General features: G+C 41.3%; 1 protein-coding gene across 1 annotated transcript in view; it reads right to left on the reverse strand.

The window, feature by feature from the left end:
- SPTBN5 (spectrin beta, non-erythrocytic 5) overlaps nt 1–22,865 on the reverse strand; it is a 273,171-nt gene that overhangs the window by 222,956 nt on the left and 27,350 nt on the right. Inside the window, exons 8-20 of the mRNA XM_088471253.1 lie at nt 20,931–21,163; nt 19,450–19,603; nt 15,194–15,394; nt 13,362–13,568; nt 9,895–10,086; nt 8,461–8,613; nt 7,399–7,529; nt 6,917–7,159; nt 5,221–5,508; nt 4,893–5,127; nt 3,202–3,341; nt 2,808–2,907; nt 2,291–2,461 (exon numbers count right to left, since the gene is read on the reverse strand). Coding sequence (XP_088327379.1) covers nt 2,291–2,461; nt 2,808–2,907; nt 3,202–3,341; nt 4,893–5,127; nt 5,221–5,508; nt 6,917–7,159; nt 7,399–7,529; nt 8,461–8,613; nt 9,895–10,086; nt 13,362–13,568; nt 15,194–15,394; nt 19,450–19,603; nt 20,931–21,163 — 2,448 coding nt within the window. The remainder of the gene's footprint in view (nt 1–2,290; nt 2,462–2,807; nt 2,908–3,201; nt 3,342–4,892; nt 5,128–5,220; nt 5,509–6,916; nt 7,160–7,398; nt 7,530–8,460; nt 8,614–9,894; nt 10,087–13,361; nt 13,569–15,193; nt 15,395–19,449; nt 19,604–20,930; nt 21,164–22,865) is intronic.

Here is a 22,865-nt window from a genome sequence, read left to right on the forward strand (position 1 = left end):
ACAGTATACAATATAGTGCTACTACAGTTCTACAACAGAATGGGAAATAGCGCATCTACAGCTACCACAGTATACAATATAGTGCCCCTACAGTTCTACCACAGTATACAATATAGTGCTACTACAGTTCTACCACAGAATGGGAAATAGCGCATCTACAGTTCTACCACAGAATGGAATATAGTGCCCCTACAGTTCTACCACAGTATCCAATATAGTGCCCCTACAGTTCTACCACAGTATACAATATAGTGCTACCACAGTTCTACCACAGAATGGGAAATAGCGCATCTACAGTTCTACCACAGTATACAATATAGTGCCCCTACAGTTCTACCACAGTATACAATATAGTTCTACCACAGTATACAATATAGTGCTACTACAGTTCTACCACAGTATACAATATAGTGCTACTACAGTTCTACCACAGTATACAATATAGTGCTACTACAGTTCTACAATATAGTGCCCCTACAGTTCTACCACAGTATACAATATAGTGCCCCTACAGTTCTACCACAGTATACAATATAGTGCTACTACAGTTCTATCACAGAATGGGAAATAGCGCAAATACAGTTCTAACACAGAATACAATATAGTGCCCCTACAGTTCTGCCACAGAATGGGAAATAGCGCCCCTACAGTTCTACCACAGTATACAATATAGTGCTACCACAGTTCTACCACAGAATGGAAAATAACGCCCTTACAGTTCTGCCACAGAATACAATATAGGGCTACCACAGTACTACCATGGAATGGGAAATAGTGCCCTTACAGTTCTGCCACAGAATACAATATAGTGCTACCACAATTCTACCACAGAATGGGAAATAGCGCCCCTACAGTTCTACTACAGAATACAATATAGTTCTACCACAGAATGGGAAATAGCGCCCCTACAGTTCTGCCACAGATTACAATACAATGCCATTCCACCACAGTTCTATCTCAGAAGAGAATATAGTACTGCTTCTGTTCTGCCACAGAACAGAATATAGAGCCACAGTTCTGTCACAGAACGGAATATAGTGCCACCACAGTTCTATCACAGAATGGAATTTAGTACCACTACAGCTCTGTCTCAGAATGGAGTTTAGTACCACTACAGTTCTGTCACAGAATGGAATTTAGTACCATAACAGTTCTGTCACAGATTAGAATTTAGGGGGAGCTGTGTTAAGCATCGCTTCCGCGATGCGGTACATCCCCCCTGCCTTCGTGTACATACCGCCGTTCATTACCGCATTATGTACTAAGGATTTCGCAAAGGACAGCTCTCCCGATAAGAGCTGTCCTTTATGAAGCTGCCGGGCAGAGGGACTTCCGGGTTGAACACCCAGAAGTCCTTCTCCGCATGCGTAGAAGGACACGGGCCACGGAGGCTCATGGGAGGGATCCGATCGCGTTAAGAAGCCCATATGCTTCTATTGGGTAACGCCACCTAAAGATGGCGTTACCTAGCAATGCAAAGCAGCAGAATGCATCGCATCGCAATCTGCTGCTTAGTGCATATGGGGAATGCGGTAAAACCCATGAAAACTGCATTTTTGGGGGTTTTACCGCATTTTCCCCTTTAGTACATCTCCCCCTTAGTCACAGAATGGAATTTAGTACCGCTACATTTCTGTCACAGAATGGAATTTAGTACCTCTACAGCTCTGTCACAGAATGGAATTTAGTACCGCTACATTTCTGTCACAGAATGGAATTTAGTACCTCTACAGCTCTGTCACAGAATGGAATTTAGTACCACTACAGTTCTGTCACAGAATGGAATTTGGTACCACTACAGGTCTGTCACAGAACGGAATTTAGTACCACTACAGTTCTGTCAGAGAACGGAATTTAGTACCACTACAGTTCTGTCACAGAATGGAATATAGTACCATTACAGCTCTGTCACAGAATGGAATTTAGAGCCACTACTGTTCTGTCACAGAATGGAATATAGTACCATTACAGCTCTGTCACAGAATGGAATTTAGAGCCACTACTGTTCTGTCACAGAATGGAATATAGTGTCACCACACTTCTGTCACAGAACTACTATCTTACAGTGTGGCTCTATTACTGATAAAGTAGCAGCCATTTGTCTAGATGCCAAATTGTACCTGTAATTCAGTTTATATGTCTGGCCAAGATTTTTAAACTTATACAAATGAGAATTATGGATAGGAAAGTTTTTAAGATGTTATTATTCAACAAGAATGACCGCTATTAATTATATTTATTTTTTTCCTGAATTTTTATATTACTGGAAAATAACCTTTTATGTACAGACCTTCACTAAGTCTTCAAAGCGCACTTGATTGGCCTTCATCTCTCGCTCAGCTGCTTCATGCCACTTCAGCTTACGAAGGATATTGGTTGGGTCCCGATATGACTCATCCAGGGCAATCTTATACTTCTCCTCCATCCACACCAGTAGCTCTGTGACATCTCGGTTAAACTCCTATGTAGATGGGAAGATAAAGTATGTTTCTATGGAGTTAAATAAATATATATATATATATATATTATAGAATGCAATTGATAAATGATAGCTATAAGCCAATTGATTGCTATGGGTAACTTGTCCTCTTTAGAAGGTTTAATGCATCTCCGCCATAGTGACAGCAAGACAAAGCAGGTGGACATATTAGACAGGCCTTCATCAAGCTAAATGACTTTCAATATTGACAAGGTCTTAGAACAATGGTATTCTAAGACGGATGATATCAAACATTTAAAAATTGTGATTATATAACATTAGCATATTCAACAAAAACAAGCAAATGAATAAGGCTATGACACTTAACCTGAAGTTTCAAGGAGTCCAAGAGGCATTTTTGTCTTCCTTCGGCTTTTTGGTCCAAGCTACCATATCGCTTCTGTGTATCTGACACCCTCTGTTTTATCCTGCAGAGGAATTTAGGAAGTTCTAAAAACTTGTCTTTTGGAAACCACTATTACTGATGCTTTCAGATATTGCTGTGGATGGCAAGCTACTGCTGATGCCTGAAAGGTCCTAAGGGACAGCAATTAAGCGGACCACTAGCAAATAATTGTTGCTAGGCACTCTAAAATGTTCTGAAGTCATAAATGCTGATTACCAGTAATTTGACTGAATTATTTATAGCATGAATCTTGTTACTTTACAGGCAGTAGTGCAGCACCATACAGTATGCATATTGCTGAAGTGGAAATCCTTACAAGGCACTGGCAAAGTGACCATTCCCCACCAGCGTCTCTCCATTCGTCTGTAGACCATTCACTCGGTTCTCGAGCGAATCCAGCACTTTCGCAAACTGCTTGTGCCTGTTTAGAAGGCTCTGGACTGTATCTAGTTGGTCCTGAGAAGCAGCAGAATGAACACACAGAATAAATCAATGACAAAATGCTAAATGGGTAAGAAACAGCTAAAGTCTTAAAAGTAGCCTGAACATGCTTCATGCGCACAGATTGCACTTTACTATTATTATCCCGTACTCTTTAATCAACCTTCCATTTTTTTCAGGTATAATATGCTCTGTCTGTCAGCAGTAAAGGGACAGAGAGGGCAAAATAAATTGAATATACTGTTATTTCTGGGTTTTAATGTTTAAGAAACTCCAAATAATATATCACTATACATCACTATGTAAAGGGTCATTTATTAGGGATGCCGGACTGTAGATTGACATGAAAAAAGTCGACAATGTCTAGATAGACACCAGATATTAGACAGACAATAGGTCGACAGGGACAAAATGTCGACACACTAAAGGTCAACATGGAATAAGGTTGACGGGTACAAATGGTTACCAGGTCAAAGGTCAACATGAAAATGGTGACACACAAATGGTTCACATTTTATGTTTTTAGGCTTAGGCACTTACTGGAGGGATAAGCACTTACCATGACGGTTAGGGTTAGGTTACCGAAGCGTTAAACACTAGAAGGGCCATTTAGGGTTAGACACCTAACCCGACGTTTATGGTTAGGCACCAGGAGGAAGAGTTAGAGATAGGCACCAAGGGAAGGGATAGGGTGAAGATTAGGGTTAGAAAACAAAAAAAATTAAGGCGACCATTTTCATGGCGAACTTTTGACCCTGTGGACTACTGTATTTGTAAACCATCTCCATGTCGACCTGTAGCGTGCCAATCTTTTGTCCCTGTCGACCTATACTGTCTAACATCTGGTGTCTATCTAGACATTGTCTGCTTTTTTCATGTAGATCTATTACACCACACCCATGTACTAGAAACTTTGAGACAATGTAAAAGCATCAGTTTTTGTTTATTTTAACTTTTCATTGTTTTTGTTTAATGGACAGTTATTTCCAGAGTGATTTTATCTTGTGATTATACTACTTGTGTATTGACTATGCTCAGGCATACGTTAAGAAAGTACCCAATGGCATGGGATTGGCGAATACGTCATGCTCCAATGATAATATGTTAAAAAAAAGACACATGTAGTATTGCAAGCACTGACAGCCATGTACCAATCACAATGCTGGAAAATGTTCAGTATAATATAAAAATGTGCCCTTTTTGGGTAGGGCAATTGAATTTTTCTATAAAGTTCACCTGAGAGGTAGTTTAATTGTACGATTAGTTCAAGAATTTTCACCAGTTAGATCTAAAAATGTACCATATCTTGCAAATCCTCCCAATCGTAGCACAGTAACCTATAGTGTGTATTGCCAATAGTCACTTATGTGCTATGACAATGCCATAATACTAATTTTTCCATAACGTAAACTCCTGGACAAGGGGAATAAGTTCCTATAACAGTTTAAGGATATAATTTAAAAAAAGCATGGGATGGATTTTATGGCTTTAGCAACCCTCAGGCCACATTTGTGTCCCTTTCTTCTGTATGAAGAATGATGGAAGCCCCCGTCAGCACAGTCTTACCCCAAGATCGTCCACCCGCAGAAATGCTTCATGGCTGGAGATGGCGGCGTTAATGCTGTCAGCTTCTCTCAAAAACTGCTGCAGCTCCAAACCCTGTTCAAGCTTGACTTTTCTCTCCAGCCACAAATCGCTGAGGTCATTGTATCCCTGGGTGAGGCTCACTAAGGAATTGCCCACTTCGGGGTTGTTATTGGACTGTAAGGCACTCTGACCCATTTCCTGGAGTTCAATAATTCTAATTTGCAAGAAAAAAACATCAACAAATGAATATATTAAATCATCTGAAAGTCAGTTTGTTGGATCTCATGGCTCTGCTGGAGCCCCTCACCTGTCTCGCTGACCCTGGATCTCTTTGAGAAGATATAGGTGATCCCTGAGGAGCTGCTCAGCAGATGCCACATCAGTACCCATTTCCTCACTTGTCAGCTTTTCCTTTATGTCTTGCACCCAGAGCATCTGTCTGTGACTCTCCTTCAGGTATTTCTTCTGCTCTCTGCCCTTTTGCAGTAGGTCCTTTTTCTCTTGAGCCTCTCCTTTCAGCTTTCCAAGAAGCTTTTCCATTTGTTCAATCTGCTTCCTGATGGCTAAGCTTTCTTGTGGGTTTGTTTCCCTCATCCTGAAAGGAAGCATTATTCAACACCATGAGCAAAACCGCTTCACAATATTACGTCTGTCAGCCCATCAGCCAGTTAACCAATCAATCAATTAATTTATCTATGTAGAGGTCTTTTTCAAAAACATCAAAAATTAATAGAAGTATTTGTCCCCCAACAACTGAATTGACAGATTAGAAATTAATATATCTTGGTATGGGTGACATGTTACAGAAAAGGGTGACATAGCCTCCCTCTCTGGAGTAACGGTTTCTCTGAAATATATATTATATATATATATATATATATATATATATTTATTTATTTATTTATTTATATCAATGTGTGTACATACTAAAAAGTTGATTTAATTGGCCGTGAGAAGGTGCAGTCTGGGGCCGCATTTACTGTAGCTCCGAACATGCAGCCATTTGCAACTTGCGTTGCGCATTTAAGTTACGGTGGCCAGATTCTGCGCCGGATTCCGTGATGTACGCTAATGCAGTCGCAGCTGCATTCTCCCAAGGATCACAGTTGCTAAAATATGCTAAGCACAGCCGAGCATAGGGACGCCCGCTGCTGCCTTCTCATATCCGTCTGACGACGTCCAACAGCGTAAACATTGGTAACACGGACGCACATCGGGCACCCACGCATCACGCAAGACAAGTCTGACCAGCCGCAAACACTGCAGCTCTCCTGACACGCAGAGAGCTGTCATGCTGTGAATGAGGATCACAATGGGTAATTTATGCACACTCATTAAACAGCGATTAAACGGTCAGTCACACCTGCGTTTGCCTAGCCATCCCGTTACCAACCCCAAACGCTACCTGTCACTCACTTTGCATGTGGTTCCTCTGTACACACGTAATCGCAATGCAACTGCTGCGTGTGCGCAGTGTGGTATTCACGCATGCGCAATAGCAAACAATCGCTAGATGAGTGTAAATATCAGCTTTGCGAAATCTATGAATCAGACGCTCCGCTGGCACCTCCATAGACTGCCGGCATAATCTGCCTTCAGCAGTTAACAGTCAGAATCTGCTGGAACGGGTCCTAGTGGATACAACCCTTCATTTAATCTGACCTTACATTCTGATCAAAATTATGTCACCACATTGGCACACTTCGGACCTAACCTGCACAAAGTGTTCCCATGGATATTACGGTCCAGACTCCACATCTATACAGACTATACTACAGAACATAGCAGCCTCCACAAACACCCAACAACAAGTTAATAGAGGCTGGGAATGGGGAAAGAGAGGCAGAGATAGCCAAAGGAGAAAGAGGGGAGGAGAGAGATGTGGAGACCCACAAAGGGAAGAGAATGGGGAGGAAAAGAATAAATGAAAAGACAGAAAAAAAAAAACAATACAAAGCCCAAAGGCTATTGCTTATATAATCTCCTCTGTAACCCATACTTACGATTCCTCCATACTCTTTAGATAGGCAATTTTTCTCTCCAATACTTCGATGTCCCTCTCATGTGCATTCAGTTTACGTTCCTCTGACTCTAGGTTTCCAGATGGCTCTGAATCCTCCATCTCTTTTATTTTCTCCTGTATAAGTATTTCCATATTCTGACAGTTCTGGAGGAAGGTCTTCACGTCAGCCAAACCTATTAGCTCAGCACCTTTCTGCTCTTTCAGGACTTCTAGACGGTTCCAGCTGAGTGAGAGAATGATTCTTTCTCAGAACTGGATCTATCTACTCAGAATTGACTCTACAGACAATATGAACCACCCTGGAAAGCGTTGTTTCCCACTGGGAGGGGAAGAGAAGTGGAGCACAGAGAACCGCAGGGAGCTGTGGTTCATAAAGAGGCTCTGGATAAAAGATAAGGGATCATTGGACCGGAGTAGACCAGACGTGGCCATCCCCAACCAATCACAGTGAAGATTGTATACCTATTATGGATATTTCTCTGGTGGTTCTGAATTTCATTCTTCTTGTCAGGAGCGCTTTTGACCAGTTGATCAGCCATGTTGTTAATCTCATCTATACGTGCTTTCCCAGCTGCAAGATCAGTCAGGAAGTTCTGGAACAAAAAAAGTCTACATAAGAGCATCCATTTTGAAAAATGTATGGGTAAACTTTTGTGTATGTTAATTACAGTATGACAATGGATCACATGTGTAGATTGTTTTGGCACACGGGTCATTCCATGTCAAGTGGACCAGGGGTCCCCACCTGACCATCTCCAATAGTCATAAAAGTTTACATAAAGGACGGCATAGATGTCAGACTAGCTTTGGGAAAACTTTCGTTCAGACTATACAACAGTAGCAAAACACCCACCCCCTCTTTGAGGGCCATAGTTTTGCTACTCTTGCATATGAATGAAAATTTGGTGGGGACAATCTTCAAAATTGGTCTACTTGACATGGAATAACCCACACGTGTATATATATATATATATATATATATATATATATATATATATATACATATACATATATACACACACATATTTATTTTTTTTGTTCAATACAAACTACTGTTTTTTCATACCAGTGTCCTAGTGCCGTTTATCATTTGGATGTGTACGTTATTTCTAATTCTGGCACAGGATCAAGTTGCGACATCATTGTGCAGAGTGCTGGCAGAACTGTGGAGTTATATATATATATATATATATATATATATATACACATATGTACACACACACAGTACACCATAACTGCAGTTTCTTATGTTTTCAATATCAATTCAGACAAATAATGTCTAATCATTTGTGCTGATATTTCTGCATGACATTCTAAAAGGTAAGATTTTATTAACTCACAAAAATAATGCTAATACAAGATAGAGGAATGCAAAATGTCACATATAAACCTTGCGAGTTAATACAAAGTCAGCATTACAAAAAAAACCCAGAAGGAATCCTGAGATTCAACCTTTAAAAGTTTATTCTTTATTTGTTTTAGATTTTTTGTTTGCTTCCCCCTCGGCCCCCCACCCGCCCATACCTCATACTTTTGCTGCATGACCTCCACATTATCTGGGTTTGGCTGAAAAGCCTGAAAGATCTTCTCCTTGTCATCCATCCAAGACTGGAATTCCCCACAAGCACTATAAAACTGATACAGCCGGATTATGTCTTCCAAAGCTTTCTTCCTTCTCTACAAAACAAATATACCATATCACCTTTCTGACATTGCATAGACAGGTGCGCATGCTAATCACTTATATCACAATTATATTGCACTTATGCATCAATTGCAAATATAGTTCAAAACCCAGAAATAGACTTTTCCAGCTATCTGACCTGGTCTGCATCAGCCATAGCCTGAATGTATCAAAAGTATCATAACATAGCTGTATTAAATCACTCAGCCAATTATAATAAACACACATCACATTTTAAATGAGATGAGTGGTTGAAGCATAAATAAGAAAACCGGAGACCGCAAGAGTCTAAGGGGTCTATTTATCAAGCAGTGAAAAGTGTGGAGAAATGAACCAGTGGAGAAGTTGCCCATCGCAACCAATCAGCTTTGAAGTAGCTTTTGTCAAGTACAGTCTATAAAATAATAGGTAGGAGCTGATTGGTTGCTATGGGCATCTTCTCCACTGGTCCACTTCTCCACGCTTTTCACTGCTTGATAAATAGACCCCTAAGCCACAGCATCTTGTCAGGCTTGTATCACAAGTAAGGAACCACCAGAGTGATGCGTACAAATTCACACGGTCCTTGTAACAACAGATTAAACACATGTACAAGACAACATGTGAACAGAGGGACATGGTATTGGTGGTCATGCATACTCTATAGGCTCACTCCCATATATTTTTTGTGTGCTTTTAATAAATGAAAATTAGCTCCAAAGGGAATTAGAGGACATCATAAAAGTAATACATTGGGGGTCATTTATGAAAACTAGGAAAAGGAATGGTCCTCACTGCAACCAATTTGAAATTTGCTCTAAGTTTTTTAAACTGGACTAGAAAATGCCAGTTCATGTCTGATTGAGTTTACAACAAACCAACTGGTCATGGAGCTTTTTGCACACTCGTGAGGGATGCGATTTGCATTCCAGGACTGATTTTATGTACGGACCTATTGTATTGTATCTCTAAGTAGTACTCCACATTTCCTGTTTCTTCATCTAGTGCAGTGGTTCTCGAACTCTGTCCTCAGAACCCCAGATCACGTTTTTCAGGTCACCCAGCAGGTGTTTTAATTACTCACTGACACAATTTAAAAGATTAACAGGTGAAGATAATTATTTCACTTGTGATTCTGTGAGGACACCTAGAAAACATGCACTGTTTGGGGTTTCGGGGGACCGAGTTTGAGAACCTGTGATCTAATGGGAAGCTTTCCCAGGTACAGCAATCTTTCAGTGTGTCTCGTTTAAAGGTCCCATACCACCTGTTTGGGGGGTGGAGAGCTATATCACCTTAGCCAGTTGTTGAAGGTTCTCATAAGAGTCTTCTATATCCTTCTGTGAAGCTCGAATGTTGTCCTGGGTCATCTGAAGCTCTAGCCTGGGCTCCTTAATCTCTGAGTGGGTCGCAGGTATGTATCCTCTTTTTAGTGGCCGACTTCTCTCCTGGGTTATCATCAAAATCACTGGCTTCTTCTCCTGCTGCTAGAAAGATTAGATAAAAGAAAATCTTTATTGGATGTGTTTTGCTTACATAAAATATTCTGGCTATATGGATGTATGTGAATGTATACTGGCTATTAATAATTCGTATTAGCTATATGAAGATGTATTTTCTATGTGTTGGTATATTGGTTTTACGGAGACATGGAAGGGTATATTGAGGCATTTATATAGACAAATACCTCTGATGTACATGCTGTTTATTACCATACCAGGAACATTAGACATGAAGTTTATGTATTCCATTTTGGGGATGTGGACGGGTGACGGCTATGCAGACTTGTGTATACAGTACGTGTAATTACATCTGCTTTTAGACAGATGTTTGCACCAAAGATAGGGTTGGTGCAAGTATGAGCTGATAATGATACGGCTAGGAAGCTAAGCATACTGATACGGGTGGTCCGGGGGCACGAGATACGTACAGCTCTTCAACTAAGCATACGGACAAAAATAAACATTTAGTTCCGTGCACGCAATTGCCCCCTAGGATTCCAATCGGCACAAGAACAAACTATGGATAGAACGGAACAATAACACAGTGAAGTTGGATATAATCATGTTCCCAATAAGTGGCTACAAGGTGCAGAGCTTTGCAGTGCCACCATATGATGAGGAAAGAGCCTCCCGAAACACAATCACTCCAACAGTTATATTGGACATGGTTGGATTAATTTTATTAACTCTAGTTGGGACATACAGTAATACCATCTATATATTATCTTAAGGACATTTTCCTTAATTTGCACACAAATAGAGCTGGAGGCAGCATCAGTGTATATCTGCTCCCAGTCCTAATCATCCAGAGACTCCTACCATGAAGTTTTAGGAGTGTCAGTGAAAACGAAAGTTCAGAGAATAAAATAGACACTGTTCCATTAGTGTTAGCTTGTCATAAGAGCAAGGATTTACAAGTGGTGATGGGTTTGTGTATTAAATGTTTCTTAGCAACCTTATGCAAGTGTCTCAACTGGACGAATTGGTAGAAAAATTGTTTTCGAGGGATATGAGGAAGAAATCATATACTGCCGTTCAGCCATGGTTCAAATGACGACAAAGAGACCCATAGGAAAATCTGTATTATTAAAAAGCAGATTGAGAGGACTTGGAGAAAAGACTTTGTCAAATCATTGATTAGTGAGTTTCCAGACTGCTAAAGAGAACTAATAAATCATTAATATGCTCAGAGAGGGCATTTGGAACGAATTTCTTCTGCTCTATTAACTTTTTATATACCTCTCCATGTTCCATTTTTAATGTTCTTGGCTCTCTTGCTGGGGAGGTTACAATGTTTAGCGCAGCCCATCGGGGTTGTCCTCTCTCACCTTTACTTTAAGATTTAGCCCTCAACCCCCTCCATATCTTTCAAGCCCTACCCTCTTTTCAGGGGATAGCTCTAGGCAGAAAGACCACCCCACAATGGGCCTGTTTCTCTCTAAACTCTCTTTTGTATTCTGTATGGACTAGGTAAAGGCCTCTCTCCATAAAGAACTTCATACTAAGATGTTTGTTGCAATCCGAAGAAATGTTATATACTATTTGCCCCCTAGACTTTATAGGAAAATTCATACCTGCAGGAAGACCATGTGCTATGTGACCTGGCTCCAGTTGGATGACCCACAAATCCTCCTCCCTCTTACCTCCCTGAAGTGACCCTACTTATCTTTTTCTTTGCCAACTGAGATTCTCACCTGGGAAGCTAACCCCTCTATCTTTATTATGTATGTTCATACGGAGCCATCTTTCTGACTCCTCTCATGCTACCATTTTCTCCCATGTTTCTATACTTATTGTATATACCTCAGTTATGTACAGACGTTGCTGACATGACTGTTATTTTTTCTTCTGTACATTCTATTAATAAAGAAAAGAAAAGCTGGCCATAGACTGCATGATAGTGCGGCGACCAGGGCCGGCTCTAGGGGTGTTCGACCTGTGCGGTCGCACAGGGGCGCCACCCATAGAGTGAGCACCCCTCCCGAACAACCCTATTTCAGCGGGACAGTACTGTCCCGCTGTTCCACCCGTGGGCCGAAGTGGCCTGCTGGTGGTCAAAGCGGGAGGTTCGGAACCCCCACTGCCGCAGCTGTGTGGCGGTGCCGGACCCCGGAGACTCTGAATGGATGCTGCGCGCATGCGAGCGACATCCAGTCAGTGCCGGGAGAGGGGCTGGTGGGAAACCCAGCTATCCAGGCTCCCCACAGCCTGACGTAATTTGGAGGCGGGCACGCCCCTAATAACATCATAGGGGGTGTGGCCTATGGTAATTAGACCACACCCCCACTTTCTACACCACGCGCAAGCATAGGGCACACTGGAGAGGGCCGGCACAGGGTGCTCCGACCCCTGGAGCCAGCCCTGGCGGCGACCAACCAACATGCATGGTGGTGAGTGGTGGGCCGATAACCATTGGAAGATGTATGGAGGCTATCTCTATTCACAGGCTGTAGTTGGCTGAATAATGGGCAGGTGGATCGGGCAGGTTTGATAACTAAGCCGAATGATCCAGACTGTTTTTCAGACAATGAGCAGGATGTATTAACTATAAAAATGCGGACAAACTTCCGAAAACTGCAGTATGCCACAATCCCTATATGCATTAAAGTGGTCCGCAATGGATATCGGAAATATCCGCTGCAGCCCACCTGGACTGCAGACCCCATAGAATTCTTTAGAGCTGCTACGTTCCGGTATGCATCAAGCTCCAGACAACTAAACTTTCCGGAGCTAGTGCTCGATAGTCAACGCAAACTATAGATAGTGTTCCCTATAGAAGTCTATGGGCTCCTTTTCCCAAATCCGCTCTGTACTCTCTCCCTTGCCCTCCCATCCTGCCCCGCAGCTTGCACATATGCAGGTTGGCAGAGCCCGGAAGTCCTCACAATGCTGTGCTTTGTGTTTGTGTCCTCATTCATTCATGCATACGGTATTCACAAACTCTGCTATGCATGCGATGATTGGCGGGATGTACTGTATTGCATACAATATGCGATGCATGATACATCACGCCCAGTGAACAAACCATTTGATCAGCTGGTTTGCACAATGTTCTATGTTTAAACAAATGTAATAATTTTGATAGTGTCGCTTGAAAAGGTGAAGTCTGGCTTACTATAAGGGAAAGTGCCAAAACCATACATACTGAAATGCTTGTGAAATAAACCAGCATAAACTATATGGAGCTTAATGGATTATTTGCTATTATTCTAATATTGTAGTTGTTTGTGGTGAGATACAAATTACAAAAAGCTACATACAATCATAGGTGCTTTGTTAGCTAATGTCTGAGCCTGGTCTCCGAGCCTCCTAACTTCCATGCCATAGGCTGCAATCTCTTTCTCAAGCCGTAGGTGTCGCTGCAGTATGGCTTCAGCGCTGGACTCGTCTTTCCCATAGTCCTCACTGGTAAGAAGCGGCAGGCGTTCTCTCAGCCACGAATCTGCATCATTAGCATCAGCAAAATACTGCATGAAAGTAGAATAATGTTGAAATGTGAGTAAAAGAACCGGTAACCCATGCTACGTCTACCTGCTATGTCTCCCTCTATCATACAGGACTATTAGACCCGGAATACTGAGCAGCCTTGAGACAACAGGTAATGCTGATTTCTGCTCGCATCTCCAGAGGGTGCAAGAGGAAATCAGTGCTAACTGCTGCCTTGGGGCTGCTTGTCTCTAACTGAATAGCTCCGGGCACTGTACCAGAGAGGAGAGACCATGCATCACAACCGAAGGGTAATTGAATCTGCCCTGAGTGCGTAACAGCTTGAATATGCAATTTCCAGCATTATACATCTTGAGCTGCTCACATTATCTTTTCCTACCTTCTCCTGGACCAAAGGTATGAAATGTACAGTAGTTCACTATGCCTTATATATAATATTCACACCAAAAAAATGTAATAAAGGCACTTTCATAATTCATTTAAAACACAATTGAGGCTAAGCCGAGTAATATTTTAGGAGAAATAAGGAAAAGGGTGGTTGCAGTAGGGTGGACTTTAAAATAACAATTTCACGCATTTCACCATGTGCATTTCTATTCACACATGCATTCCTGAGTAGTAGGTGCAGATTGATTTTCAGTTGTCAATGCCCACAAAATAGGTCGGGGTGTGTACTTATCAATGTGGTAGGTGGACAAATAGAATGTTTGGCCAAATAATAGTTTTTTTATGCAGTAGTGCTGTGAGGTTATGGACAGGCTGTCAGGAGAACAAATTAAATACCGCTATAATGCTCTCTGCATTGTACGGAAGTCACTAGACACCGCTCTGATTCAGACCCGCTCGCAGGTCTGAAGGGCATTTTTTTTTTTCCAGTCCGGCCTCCTGGCCGCCCGCTAAGCTGTGATGACCACCCACAGCTTTAGCGAGCGGCCAGGTGATGGTCGTGACCATCGGGGCTTGCAACGAGACCCTTGTGGTAGGGTCTCGTCTGCCGCAAGCCTCAGTGAGTTTCTGGCTCTAATAGAGTCGAATGCTCACTACTGACATCACTCGTGATGTCAGTGGGGCAGCCCCCAAACAGCAGGCGTTCCTTCGGGAACACCTCCATTTGGCTAGCCACCCCCCCCGACCTGCCTACCAAAGGGGGCGAGCTGTCGATCGACTGCCACCCCTTTTGGATGCGAGCGCCGGAGCGAGTGATTTCTCGCTGACTCCAGGGCTTGCGCGCGTGCCCACTGCCCGGCCATCGACCCGCTTGCAAGCGGGTCTGAATCAGACCCAGAGTTCAGTTAAATGATCTCTGTATTGTATAGAGGCTACTTGAGTGCTATATGTATTGTATAGCATTAGAAAAATGTCTCTCTCATATTATTGTCACTAGAATGTTCTATGCATGCATTGTACATTAGTCACTAGAATGCTTTATATTTTGTACATTATATATATATTATATTGTATATTTCATTTTGAATCTGTTTCTTCCTGATGATACTTACGGCTTAATTCCAGCGGCCACTATGAAAGGGAGATTGGTGTGTGTGTCAGAAACATTATCACACTGAGCGCTGCCACTGTGCTTTGAGGTTCATTAATAATAAAGTCTTTATCGGCATTTTGATTGTCTGAGAAAGGACAATGTTACCTGTTGGATCAGTGCGGCCACCTCTAAGCGCAGTTTACTTTTCTTCACTTCCTCCTGCAGCTCCAGCCACTTCTTCTGGATATTGTTGATCATTTGCTGGATTGTGATCTGATCAGTGTGACTCTGCTGGCACAGTTCCTTCCCGTTCCTCATTACCTTGGCTAGAATTGATTGGTGGGAATAGATTTCAGCTTCTAAAGCCTGATACAGTGTGAAAGAGAAGCTAATGAATTGCAAGACCCACTGCCCAAGCAAATGTCTGCAAGTTCAAGTTTATTGACAATATCAACTTGATGTCAAGAAATCATTTTCAAACTCCCCAGAAAAAGTTTTAAATAATACTAATAAATATATATGTATAAAGCTCAGCAATCATTTACTGTACTTTCAAGTCCTGGAGTGCCACCTTCTATCTGGTATATATATATACACACACACACATTCCATGGAAGCCTTCCAAACCATAAGTAAACTCCAATCGTCCCTTTGCAAGAACAAGGCGGCACTCCCAGCAATGAAGGTACAAAAATGTGTATTAAATTTTACAGTGACACATTATAGCAACGTTTCAAAGTCCGTAGACTTTTTCATCAGGATGGGTCACACAACATGTGAAGTTGATTGTTTTTACACGTTTTTGTACCTTTATTGCTGGGAGTGCCGCCTTGTTCTTGCAAAGGGACGATTGGAGATTATATATACAGTCAGGTGCATAAATATTGGGACATTGACAGAATTTTCATATTTTGGCCTCTATTCACCACCACAATGGCTTTGAAATGAAACAAACAAGATGTGCTTTAACTGCAGACTTTCAGATTTAATTTGGGGGTAATTACATCCAAATCAGGTGAACGGTGTAGGAATTAGTTTCTATATGTGCCTCCCACTTTTTAAGGGGCCAAAAATAATGGGACAAACTAAACAATCCTAAATCTAACTTTCATTTCTTAATACTTTGTTGCAAATCCTTTACAGGCAATTACAGCCTGAAGTCTGGAATGCATAGACATCACCAGACGCTGGGTTTCATCCCTGATGATTCTCTGCCAGGCCTCTACTGTAAATGTCTTCAGTTCCTGCTTGTTCTTGGGGCATTTTCCCTTCAGTTTTGTCTTCATCAAGTGAAATGCATGCTCAATCGGATTCAGGTCAGGGGATTGACTTGGCCATTGCATAACATTCCACTTTTTAGCCTTAAAAAACTCTTTGGTTGCTTTTGCAGTATGCTTCGGGTCATTGTCCATCTGTACTGTGAAGCGCCGTCCAATGAGTTCTGAAGCATTTGGCTGAATATGAGCATATAATATTGCCCGAAACACTTCAGAATTCATTCTGCTGCTTTTGTCAGCAGTCACATCATCAATAAATACAAGGGAAGCATTTCCATTGGCAGCCATACATGCCCACGCCATGACACTACCACCACATGCTTCACTGATGAGGTGGTATGTTTTGGATCATGAGCAGTTCCCTTCCTTCTCCGTACTCTTCTCTTCCCATCACTCTGGTACAAGTTGATCTTTGTCTCATCTGTCCATAGGATGTTGTTCCAGAACTGTAATGGCTTTTTTAGATATTGTTTGGCAAACTCTAATCTGGTCTTCCTGTTTTTGTGGCTCACCAATGGTTTACATCTTGTGGTGAACCCTCTATATTCACTCTTGTGAAGTCTTCTCTTGATTGTTGACTTTGACACATATACACCTGCCTCCTGGTGAGTGTTATTGATTTGGCCAACTGTTGTGAAGGGGTTTTTCTTCACCAGGGAAATAATTCTTCTGTCATCCATCACAGTTGTTTTCCGTGGTCTTCCGGGTCTTTTGGTGTTGCTGAGCTCTCCGGTGCGTTCTTTCTTTTTAAGAATGTTCCAAACAGTTGATTTGGCCACACCTAATGTTTTTGCTATCTCTCTGATGGGTTTGTTTTGATTTTTCAGCCTAATGAAGGCTTGCTTCACTGATAGTGACAGCTCTTTGGATCTCATATTGAGAGTTGACAGCAACTGATTCCAAATGCAAATGTCACACCTAGAATCAACTCCAGACCTTTTATCTGCTTAATTGATAATGAAATAACGAGGGAATAGCCCACACCTGTCCATGAAATAGCTTTTGAGTTGATAGTCCCATTACTTTTGGCCCCTTAAAAAGTGGGAGGCACATATAGAAACCGTTGTAATTCCTACACCGTTCACCTGATTTGGATGTAATTACCCTCAAATTAAATCTGAAAGTCTGCAGTTAAAGCACACCTTGTTTGTTTCATTTGAAAGACATTGTGGTGGTGAATAGAGGCCAAAATATGAAAATTCTGTCAATGTCCCAATATTTATGCACCTGACTATATATATATATATATATATATATATATATATATATATATATACACACACTGTATATAATCTAAAACTTTTTTTGCTTCTTAGTCCTTTCCTCAGGTTCCACCAATACAACAATCGTCATGTGCAGAAAGAAGTACAGGAGAATTCAATCTGTGGGACGATTTGACTACCACGAATGGTATGTCCTTACAATGTGGTTGAAGTTGGCAAAGCCTGGCAGCTATTTGTGTCCAACCTCAGTGGTCTATTACATGCACAGGCAGTATAATAGTACTGTTATACTGCATAGTTTCTAGACATGTAAATTAAAATGTCTATAATAACTATGCAGTATAACAATACTATTATTCTAGACTAGTAAAATGACATATTGTATTACACAACAAATAAAATATAGTAGACAATACATGCATTGCATTGGGCCGCTTTATCTATAGGCAGTATAAGGACATTGCTCCATATAAAGTGTACAGATTAACAATAGACGGTAATTTTTATTGAATACATGTGGGGATAGGATGCAGTCATCGAAAGAGTGACTATTCAGTGTATGATATATCCCTACATATTACCAATTTATTTTATACTTGTGTTAATAAAATGTACACTATAATGTAAACGGAATCCTGTAATCAATATTATGCAAGTAAAATCAATACTTTTTTTCCTGCTTCATACAGATGGGGAGATGCATTAATCCTTAAGAGGACAAGCGGAGAAGTTCCAAATAGTAACCAATCAGATTCTAGCATGTACTAGATAAATGATAGCTACAATCGGATTGGTTGCTATTGGCAACTTCTCCTCTTGTCCCCTTTAGAAGGTTTGATACATCTTCCGCAGAACCACTGTACATGGCCACTATAGCTCTTATTTCATTTAATCAATGAACATGTGTAAACTATAAAGAAACCTATCACACTCCTTCCAACAGTCCCAAAATAGGAGGGACAGTCCTGCCTTTATGATTGGGACAGCATTGTTCCTTAGTGGGAAAGTTGGGAGCTATCTCCTAGCAGCAGTGAAAGGCCGTGGCACTCTTGAATAGGTATTTGTAGGGAAGTACGAGGCGGCATGGCCACTGTGTACTAGACATGCCCTGAGTGGGCAGTGTCACACATCCATTGTGAAGGAATATGGAACCTGCTTCAGCAAGGAACACAGTTACTAATACGCACGTAAACGGCCGCTCGTTGCATTCTGCGCATGCGTATGTATTGCAGTGCGTGAACTAGCCATTGCGACCGGGACTGCGATCGCAGTGACTATATAGACCCATCGCAGAGTGATTTACAGGAAGTGGCGTTTGTGGGTGGTGACGGGGAAGGGGGGCGGTTGGCCAAACACAGGCATGCCAGTGCGTTCGCACACCGTTTCAGGGGCATGCATAAATTAGCCACTGTGAAGCCATACGCAGTGAGAGGTCTCATAGCGTGCGTGGCTGTCAGCAATTCCTGAGTAAGGTCAGGGCTTGTGCAAGTGTGCGTATGGGTCCGATGGTACTCGACTGTACCGATGGTTTAGCTATTCTGCTAAGTATTATGGATGTGCGTATGGTACAGTGGGCGTCCTTATGTGGTGCTGAGTTTGCATTGCGATCGCAGTGGTTTGGCTTGCTATCGCAGTTGAACTGCGTGCGTACGCAGGATTGCGATACGTAGTGAATCAGACCCACTGTCTCCTTTCCCGATTCATGGATGGAGACTTTGGGAGGTACGCCATCAGCCCATTAGTGATACATGGGACATTTTACTGCAACAATAAACAAATGAAACAGACACTTCTGCAAAATGTTATCCACAAATAAAAGTAAATTAGGAAGTGTATCCTACTTAAAGAAAGTCCTGGCCATAAATGTACGATAATAAATAAAATAAGATATTATTAAAGAAACGCTAATATGAATTTGTACCTCTTGTTTTGCAATAGATGAGTTGATATGACTGAGATCCCTGCCAGGGTCAGCCAGTCTCAGCACCTGCCACTTCTCATGGATCCAAGACTCTTCCTCTCCACAGTCTCGGAAAAACTGGTAGAGCTTCAGTGTTTCCTCTAGCCGCAGCCGTCTGGAATGATTGACGCTATACTGCTTTATGCGCTCACATTAGAACATTCAGAGAAAAAATCCAAAATTGTTTAATCTATAGTATAGCTTCCAAAGCACAGGGATGTTTCCTAGTAAAGTCCTCTGGGCGCTGCAGCCTGCAAGGGCATAGGTCACATTTTGTTCCACCAAAGTGATTTTATGACTATAATAATAGTTATATTTATAAAAAGAAAACAAAAGGGAAGTACGGGTATACAACCAACTCCTCTAAAAACTACACACAATAAACTAAAGTCCGTTTAGCGAGGTTACAAATTGTTTAACCTAATTCTGGATAGCAAGTGAAATATACTCTGTTTATACTTCAATTATTTACTAATAACCAGTCTTCCAAGAAACAAATATTCTCTAATTCTATTTTAACCACAGATAATATATATATGAAGTGTTGTGAATGGTACATCACTTAGCATTAAGTATAGTTTAACTTCTCTTTTACTAAACCTGTACAGGTATATTTCACTCTTTATCAGACATCTAGGAGTATATTTACTAAAGTGAGAGCTTTTTTTTTTAGAAGTGGAGATGTTGCCCATAGCAACCAATCAGATTCGACTTATCATTTATCTAGCACCTTCTAGAAGATAATAGCTAGAGTCTCATTGGTTGCTATGGGCAACAACTCCAATTATAAAAACTCTCACTTTATTAAATATATATAACCCCTAGTTTGAGTACATGATTTATAGTGCAGCAAATTCAGGTAAAATAATCAAATTTATAGTCTATGCTGTTTATTGATCCCTTATGCAACATCTTTGTTGTATGGGAATCTAGCATTCAGTTTACTAACCTGGTTGTATTTATGTATGGTGTAATATTATATGATTTTACTGTAAAAAGCAAACTACATTGGGAGCATCATTTTGGAAAGTGGTGGCTGTGCCAAGACCGTAAGACATACTACGCTGGTCAGGACCTATGAAAGGTATGGGGGCTCCTTGACAATAATTTGGACCATTGATGATGAATTCTTCCCTGAAGCATTATTATTATAATATACTGGTTTGTTTTGGTCTAATTTATTAATGTTACAGGAATCTTGGTAACCTAATTAGTACTGTTTAGATATAACATCTACATAGTATAATAAAATATAGTAAATATAGTAACATATTTAATAATAAAATATAGTAATAGTAAAATATATAGCCTCAGATAACAGCATTAGAATTAACCTAGAATAATAGAATTTATTTTAATGCTAGCACTTTGCACTGTGACTTATTAGTCTGATTGCCCTATAACTGTCAGAGCTTTGTGTGTGATGAGAAAAGACCACTTACCGAGATTTGCTGAGAGTCACCAGATTCTGATACAGCTGATGTAAATTCTTTACTTTGTTATTGAGAGAATCAGCGTTGGTCACTTTACTTCTGGGGATGTCTTCTGCTCTGGCCAATATGTTCCTCACTCTCTCCCCATATGACAGGATCTGTGACTCGATTAAGTTATGTTCCTGAAGAAAGTATTCCACCTCTGGGAGCTGTTTCCCAAACTCCTTTGAGCCAACTAGTTCCTAAATGTAGAAGCACAACAAATTAATGAAAATCCTTTTTCTGTCTAGTTAATTGTGGGACGCAGAAGGCCAGGGTATAAGTCACAAGGAGGACAGACAGGCTATAGTCCCTTGCATGACACAATGCAAATCAGTTTGTATCAAATCAGTAGGAGACCTTACATAACCCAAATACACACACCTTGGAAATAAGCTGATCTCAAGGAGAACATCCATAGCCCAACTCAGCATAGACCAGAGGTTCCCAAACGTGGTCCTCAAGGTACCACAACAGTTCAGGTTTTAGAGATATCTATGATTGAGCACAGGTGGCTAAATCAAATTGACCGAGGAATTAATTATGTCACCTGTGGTCAAACATGGAATTCATGGGCGGTGGGAGGCTTGCTGGGACCTGCAGTTCCAGAGCCGGATTATAGGCAGGGCGGCAGGGGCGGTCATCCTGGGGCCCCCACACACAGAGGGCTCCCAAAACTAGTACAAAAAACGGAGCACAACATTTAGCTGTGTGCACTCCAGCCCTCCTCGTCGGCTGCTCAACTGCTACACCAGCCGCTGAGGAGGACCGGAGTTGTATTATAGCGGTACAGCTAGGAAGCTCCACCAAGGAACTTCACTGTACCGCAGTGGTACTGACTGAGTGAGCAGCAGTCAAAGTCTCGCGAGATGATGATGTCAAATCTCACAAGACTTTGACTGCTTACTCAGGACCAGAGCCGGGGCTATAACTAACTCTCACATTGCAGTCACTCTGTGCAGAGCAGAGGAGACTCATAGCTGAATCAGAGACATCCAAGACCCGTGGTGTGGTTGTAAGCTAAACTAGAAAGCAGGTAGCCCACTGTACCACACATTTCTATACATATAATAGCACATATTACAGGTAAAATTACGATCATTCTTAAACTGTATGTCCCCAGTCCAATCTAGGTTGTACACACACATATATATATATATATAGAAAATGTGTGTATATATATATATATATATATATATATGTATGTATGTGTATATATATGTGTGTGTATATATATATATATATATATATATACACATATATATATGTGTGTGTGTGTATACTGTACATATATATGTATTTATATGTATGTGTATATATATATATATATATATATATATATATATATATGTGTGTGTATATATGTATGAGATATAGATAGATAGATATAGATATATACAGTATATAATATATAACTAAAGATTATTTTGGGGTACTGTGTGATTTTTTTTATTGTTTTTAGTCAGGTTTAGAAATATTGGGAAATCACTTGTAACTTTTTTATATTTGATGTCATTGATAGGGGCCCCCAATAGTTTATTGCCCAGGGGCCCCCACAGACCTTAATCCAGCCATGTGCATTTCTACTGTTAAGACAATGTTGATACTTCTCTTTTTTTACACCACACATACACTATCAACCTGCCACCCACCACCCATGGGTGGCAGGGATAGCCCCGGGCTATCCGCCTAGGCCAAGCGTGCCCAAGAGAGTGGGACCCCTTTATTGGGGGGTCCCCCAACTCCTCAGGGATCCCTGGCCTGGGCTGACTAGTGGGTCAGGACTGATGCTGCGGCTGGGGGACCTGTGAAAGGGCTCCCCTGGCTGTGGCATCAGCCCCCTGCTAGAAAGGGTCCGGTGCTAATTCTGGGAATTACAGGGGGACCCTACGCATTTTTTTCCCC

The sequence above is a fragment of the Taudactylus pleione genome, unplaced genomic scaffold (genome assembly GCF_031769625.1).
Source record: "Taudactylus pleione unplaced genomic scaffold, aTauple2 ptg000113l, whole genome shotgun sequence".
In the NCBI taxonomy this organism is placed as follows: Eukaryota; Metazoa; Chordata; class Amphibia; order Anura; family Myobatrachidae; genus Taudactylus; species Taudactylus pleione.